At 40.4% G+C, this 7500-nt stretch overlaps 1 protein-coding gene across 17 annotated transcripts in view; it reads right to left on the reverse strand.

Moving 5' to 3' along the window:
• LOC122247399 (uncharacterized) overlaps window positions 1-7500 on the reverse strand; it is a 411544-nt gene that overhangs the window by 58866 nt on the left and 345178 nt on the right. For all 17 annotated transcript variants that reach the window (XM_086539174.1, XM_086539175.1, XM_086539173.1 and 14 more), the window contains one exon: window positions 7146-7358. In XM_086539174.1, coding sequence (XP_086395300.1) covers window positions 7146-7358 — 213 coding nt within the window. The remainder of the gene's footprint in view (window positions 1-7145; window positions 7359-7500) is intronic.

A 7500-nucleotide genomic window follows, 5' to 3' on the forward strand; every position in this document is an offset into this window, starting at 1 on the left:
CAATGTCATTAAACTTGACCTCGATGTCTTGAGGCGAGAAGAACACAGAAGGAACAAACGGTTATTTTTTCCATTTTCTTTAACACTCCATTTTCTTCTTGCATTGTGTAAAAGAAGATGCTGGATATCCGTAGAGTTGGTTTTATACTTTTTCTGCAATAAATTGATGCAGGCTATTGTATAGAATAATCATTAAACATCATGTAAGACAATCTCATCTCATCCTCTCCCTATACATTTCGCAAGAATGAAGCTATACAAAAAACGAACAAAACGAAAGTTAAATTTCATGCTTCTGTGTAATCCATTCATAAACTAAGCCATGCATCTAATGCAACTGAATAACGAAAAATAAAACGAGTTTACAATTTACAGATTGCAAAAACAACCTCCGGCACGTGGCTCCTTCTTGAACGCGAACTCACACGCACCATGAACTGCTGTACGAACCCAAGGCACGACAGAGATCATCGTCCTAATCACTTGTTGCTTATTGTGTGACATTAGGTTGATGCCGAGTCTAAAAATAGATGTTACGACGCTCGCTATCGCTGACATTTCGCAGCCGATACTCTTCGAAAGGAGAATGACTGAGTTTTTACCTTAATCTTAATTGCAAAGCCTTTTCGGTAAACCGATTTGTCTAGAAGATTATCATTCTTGTATCCTTAAAATTTAACAAATGTATCTCTTGTTACTCTAAGGATGATGTACTATAGTTAAAGTTATTTATTTTCGACTCATGATTGTTCTTTCCCAACACTCTTTCCGTTCCTGTTTTCATGTTGTATTTCCTCTCTCTTATCCCTATCCCATTTCAATTCCCATTCTTCAGGCGCACTGCTTATGTAACGTAAAATCTTCTCTATAATATCTTACAAACCATTCCGTCTCCTGGTCAGCTTTCCTAACATCACCTCCATCTGGCTGTAGTATCTGACACCTTGCAACATCTTGCAAAAGTGCCGGGTGCCAAAATCCTGAACTTGAAAACGACTGACAGATCATTCATTAACGCCTCCCCCCCTCGAACCCCCTCCGTTTCCCCTCCACCTCCCCTCCTTTGCCAGCCATGCCAAATGTTTTTGCTTGGAGCCGGTATACAGCACAAGAGCGATGGCTACTGAAATGAAAGGGAGAGTTGCAAGCAGATGCCTTGCGCTGTTTTTTCAAGCATTCCAGATAATTTCTTCTATCCTTAGACAATAGTGCAGAGAGAGAAAGAGAGAGAGAGAGAGAGAGAGAGAGAGAGAGAGAGAGAGAGAGAGAGAGAGAGAGAGAGAGAGAGAGAGAGAGAGAGAGAGAGAGAGAGAGAGAGAGAGAGAGAGAGAGAGAGAGAGAGAGAATGAGAGAGAGAATGAGAGGAGAGAGAGAGAGAGAGAGAGAGAGAGAGAGAGAGAGAGAGAGAGAGAGAGAGAGAGAGAGAGAGAGAGAGAGAGAGAGAGAGAGAGAGAGAGAGAGAGAGAGAGAGAGAGAGAGAGAGAGAGAGAGAGAGAGAAAGAAAGAGAGAGAGAAAAGAGAGAGAAAAGAGAGAGAGAGAGAGAGAGAGAGAGAGAGAGAGAGAGAGAGAGATTGACACAAGTAAACACCCAAAGACCAAGACTTTTGACAGAGAGCGAGACAACGAGGGCGCGAAGGAGCGAGACGGGCGATCATAGCCCAACGAGAGAGCGAGAGACGGCGAGAGTAGCGAGGCGAGGCAGAGACAACGGCAAGTCAGTCTCTCTCACGCCGCCGAAGGTATGAGGCGTCGCATTAACAACATTCCTCACGCTGTCACTATTTTTTCCTCTCTTTCCTCTTTGGTTTCGAGGGGGAATCTCGCTGTCTTGGCTGTGGGTCTCCTGTGCATTATGTGCTACGTGTATGACCTCCTGCCCTTGGGAACTAAAATCACACGTGAGTACCATTTATTTCTTCTTTTAGAAACGTCAAAAGATAAATTGTTTTATGATGCGCCTGCACATGACGTTTTTTTTAATCATATTTTTGTACTCTTATAGTTTCCATAAATCTGTATTTATTCACTGTTGTATAAAAAAAATCCTAAAGAAACGATTTTTTTCTGAAAGACCACGAGAAAAAAAATACAAAAAAAATACGTGATTCACCATATGATAAAAAAAGATATATGGATGAATAACAGCTTCAGTCATGTACCACACCACAGCAGCACGTGATAAAATGTAAAAATGCCCCCCCCCCCCTTTTACCCCGCAGGAACAACATACCTGCAAACCGGCTTCCCTTCCCAAGCACGGCAGCTATGTCCAGATCCCGGAAGTCTCCCCTCAAATTCCATTTTCTATGAAGTTCTCCCGCGTTGGCCACACAAAAAATGTAAAGGGTTTTCAAACTCTGAGTGAAATGTATGGACGGGGGGCGCTCGTTTGCGACTGCGGATATAGTGTGTGTGTGTGTGTGTGTGTGTGTGTGTGTGTGTGTGTGTGTGTGTGTGTGTGTGTGTGTGTGTGTGTGTGCGTGTGCGTGTGCGTGTGCGTGTGCGTGTGCGTGTGCGTGTGCGTGTGCGTGCGCGTGTGCGTGTGCGTGTGCGTGTGCGTGTGCGTGTGTACTAAGAGAGAGAGAGAGAGAGAGAGAGAGAGAGAGAGAGAGAGAGAGAGAGAGAGAGAGAGAGAGAGAGAGAGAGAGAGAGAGAGAGAGAGAGAGAGGAGAGAAAGAGGAGAGAGAGATAGAGAGAGAGAAGAGAGAGAGAGAGAGGAGAGAGAGAGAGAGAGAGAGAGAGAGAGAGAGAGAGAGAGAGAGAGAGAGAGAGAGAGAGAGAGAGAGAGAGGAGAGGAGGAGAGGGAGAGAGAGAGGGAGGAGAGAGGAGGAGAGAGGAGAGAGAGAGAGAGAGAGAGAGAGAGAGAGAGAGAGAGAGAGAGAGAGAGAGAGAGAGAGAGAGAGAGAGAGAGAGAGAAAATGATGATTTAATACGTGTGATTCACAGAATATACAATGCATTATATATATATATATATATATATATATATATATATATATATATATATATATATATATAGATAGATAGATAGATAGATAGATATACAGGCTTGCTTATATTAAAACATTGTTAACATAATGCCACTACACAAATTATTTTCCCCACAGTAGGCAAATTTGGATATCACTATTTTACGTCCCCAATAAATTAAGTAGCAATACTGAGAGACAAGAGAGGGAGACCGAAAGCGAAACTATGTCACCACGACGTGAAAATAACTCTAACTTACTCCCATCATTAACGTTTGACACTAATGTATCAGTCGATAGATTTATTATTGTTGACAAATGACTTCACAGTGTTGTAGCAGCAGATAGTCGCGTCACGGACAAAAGTGATGACGTATATTTAGTGCTGTGGTGTTGATATTGGCCTCATGTTCTTTCGTGAGAATGGAACAAGCATCATTCTCAGCGTCGTATCTGACCGGAACTGATGGGGTTCTTTTGTTTATTTTTCTTCTTTTTTTGCAATTTTCCGATTTTGCAATTTGACAAGGAGCACTATCATAGAACAATATATGAAGATATAAAGGTACCTTCAAAAGAAATGAAAAGCTAATGGATATAGATGGAAAATACGAAGCAATGCTCAAAGAATGGAAAAATGGAAGAAAAAATATAGTAAAAAGAAAAAGAAAAGGGGAGCAGGAGCAGTAGCAACATAAAAGGAAGATTTTGTGAGGGAAAAAGAGAGAAAGGAATAGCGACAGAGGGCGTTATGTGGTATGGACGGATGGTCGGGGTGCGAGTTGTATTTTTACCTTTACTGCCTTGCACCCATATACAAGCCCTGCCCTTCTGCAGCCTCGGAGGGCCGACCCAGAGGTGGAGGAAGAGGAAAAACAAGAAGAAACGTGTCCATTAAAAACCTTTTTAAAGAGATTTGTGGAAAAGTACTTGCTTCCTCTTGTTTGTTTTTCACAAGCATATTTCATTCCATGACATAAGGCTTTACATTCATAGGCACTTTGAACATACTTTCAACTGCTTCTGCCCCATCTGTCACAGACTAAAAACAATGTGGTCCTCTGCTAATAATCGTCTTTTAATTATTCCTATTAGGTTTCCTTTCTGAACTGTCTAAATAAAGACAATATTGTTAACCACTTGTTTGTCTTGTATTTTGTATTTGTCTTTATATCTAAAAAGGGTAAAATATTATATATATTCCTTTTATGTCACTGCCTGCTTATTTTCATGCCTTGATTTCTGTGTCTGTCTGTCTGGCTGACTATAGGCCTACCGGTCTGTCTATCAGTCTGCCTGTTTCCCTGTCAGACTACCTTCCTGTATGTCCCTCAGGCCGTGTCCCCACAGGCAGCGAGCTGGCGTTGGCAGGTTGGAGCGCGTGGGAGCTCAACCTCCAGCGAAGAGAGTTGACTATTAAACTCTTCTCGCGTTGGCCCGTGCTCGTCTGCTACAAGCGCTTCTAGTGTGCACACGTCTAACGGCTACAATATTATAAAACTTCTCGCTTCAGCCTGCTCGCTGTCAGAAACCGCCGCACATTGTTCCTAACGACCATTTTAATTCACTTCAGAAGTGGGCAACGATATAAGTCTGTGAGACCCCTTTACACATCTTAACTAGGGGACACGTGTCTACATTTTCATGTACTTCCACTTCCCTCTTCGCATGTTGAATTATTCCCAGCTTATTGCAATATAAAAAAATCTTGAATCTGAAATATTTGATGAATAATTGCAGGATTTTAAAAAAGATTATGGTGTCGACACAAAGTTTTTTTTTCATTGCTGTAGAATAATAATCAACCTTTGGATAAGTAATAGCATCAGATCTGTCTCACATTTCCTCTCGGACTAGAATACAAAATGAACACCAGAAACACGAACAATTCCCTTTGGCAATAAAATAAACCTCTTCGAAAGGTTTAGTTTATGCCACACTTTGCGTATATATGAAAAGAATGTATGAGGTGTTGAGCAGGATCCCTCTCCCTCCCCTCCCCCCTTTTTCCAACATTCTAGGCATAACCCGCCAGAAGAGAGCGCATGTGCGGCTGATTCACACGACCGCGCACATCAAAGGCCAAGTGCGAACACACTTTCTAACTACGCCGGGGATTCCCCGCGTGAGTTTTATGAAGACGCGCGATTGAGGCTTCCTCCTGAACATGTCAGAGCTTCAAAAAGGGGATTTAAAGCAAAGCGCTCTGGATTCCCTCGTCTACTAAATATGCCGGCGATTAAAAAAAAAAAGCACAGAAACAGATGAAAAGAAGAAAAAAAGAAGAGGATCGCCGTCCATTACACACAAGAGCCCGCGGTGAAGCCATGTATCGGGAGCCCCATCTTGTAGTAAACACAGCAGGATAAAAAGGTCTCGAATTTCCCTCTCATCCTCTCGCTTCTATTCATATCCCTGTACGTTGGGTATGCTTATGTGTCAATGAAGACAGGTCTGCTTCCTTAATATAAATTTTCTTAGCAACATCATAATTACAACTTGTCATAAAGCTTCCCAGTCTGATTATCAGCGCATAAAAGTATCAAATATTAACTTAATTACACGTAATCATTAATCAACTGTTTATATGATCCGCGGAATCATATTACATGCTTTTTTAAACATTAATGCATATATGTTATATATATATATATATATATATATATATATATATATATATATATAATATATATATTATATATATATATATATATATATATATATATATATATATATATATATATGTGTGTGTGTGTGTGTGTGTGTATAATATATATATATATACATATATATATATATATATATATATATATATATATATAATGTATATATACATATATATACATATATATGTATCAAGGAACTTTACCTTGATTGCCTAATGGTGTATACACAATATGTGTGATATATACCCCCCACCAAGATACAATTAGGGCCAGTAGGTGGGGTACCCGACCATAACCCTCTTGAGAGGCCTACTTCCTGCAGTAGAATGATACAGGCTGAAAAAAATACATATATATACATATATATACATATATATATATATACATATATATATATATATATATATATATATATATATATACATATATGCGTGTGTGTGTGTGTGTGTGTGTGCGTGTGTATACATATTTATAAACATGTATACTTCTTATAAACTGGTACAAGACACAAAATATCTTCTGAAACTGTATATTATACAAAAAACAAAATCTTCGAAAATACCTTGCATACTTCCAAAGCAGAAAAAGGAAAAATCAAAAGTAACACTCACCAAATCTACGGCGCGAATCTGCCTACTGCTGGATATTAATTAGCTCCAGATACGTAATTTAAATTGTGTATTTCATCTGTAATGTCATGCAAAATTGCTCATTGCGAACAGGATGCAAGATGAGCCATTTAAAGGAATGTTTATTTTTTTATGTAAACAAGGACCAAGGAAAACAAGCGATTTCCCGACATGCAGAAACGAACGAAGTTGTGGTTTTTAGAGCATACCCTTTTATCACAGCTTTGATTAATTTTAGAGCCATAAATTTATTAACAAAAAAATGGTGAGACATATTACTGTATTTCTTTTTCACAAGAGAATAAAGAAAAGAATGATACCATCTTGAATGAAACCAATGTTTATGTCGAGGAAATGGGTAAACTCAGGTAAAAAATAAGAATACCAGCTTTGATATACCCTCCCTCCAAGTAAAAAAAAAAAAAAAAAAAAAAAGACTGGGCGACAGGGCAAGAGAGAGAAAAAAGCGGAAACCAGATTACACAGTCTCTCCAACGTTACATTTTGTGTAATAGGCAAGAAGAGTGTTAGTTCGGATGCGCCCAGAATTATCCTTAACCTGATTAGTTCAAGAAAAAAGTCGGATACCTTGGTAATGCGTTTTTTTCGCTTGTTAATGAGGGACAGGGAAAGGGTCAAGCGAAATCTGCAGCTTCGGGTTAAAATAAATAAATAAAAATAAAACCAACAGGGAAATGATTAATGGGAAAACACCTTCCATACTAATGAGTAAGCCGCTACAGAGTAGCCATTGTACCGAGAGCAAAATAATACGCCCAGCGTCTCGACTCACGCGCAGGACTCCATGCCATACAAACCGCTGCCAGGCATTGAGCCGCAACATCATTAGTAAACACACACAAGGGAAAGGCATGTTCACCTTTGCTCGAATCCCTCCCGGGCACAAGGGGGGCTTCTTCGCTCCGAGACTTCCCCAACTTATGCCCTTTGGCGACCGGATCCGGGTGGGAGGACGTGAGCTCGTTCTGGGACTGACTATCCGTTCGACTCTTGGACGAGAGCGAACCGAAGCCGAGAATCTGTTCGATCTCGTTCAGCAGAGTCGATTCATCCAAGCCGAGCTCCTGTAAGGCTGTAGGTGGAATGAACAACGAGTGTGAGGTGAAGAAAATGAAAACGCAGGAAGCGGAGGACGAGATGGAGAAAATAGGAGAAGACATGAAAAAGATAGAGAACGGGAGAGTGAGTGACATCGAAGTGGTCAAAGGACACAA

This window comes from Penaeus japonicus, unplaced genomic scaffold, assembly GCF_977035675.1.
Source record: "Penaeus japonicus unplaced genomic scaffold, GWHDUDI00000001_assembly GWHDUDI00000008, whole genome shotgun sequence".
NCBI classification, from domain to species: domain Eukaryota; kingdom Metazoa; phylum Arthropoda; class Malacostraca; order Decapoda; family Penaeidae; genus Penaeus; species Penaeus japonicus.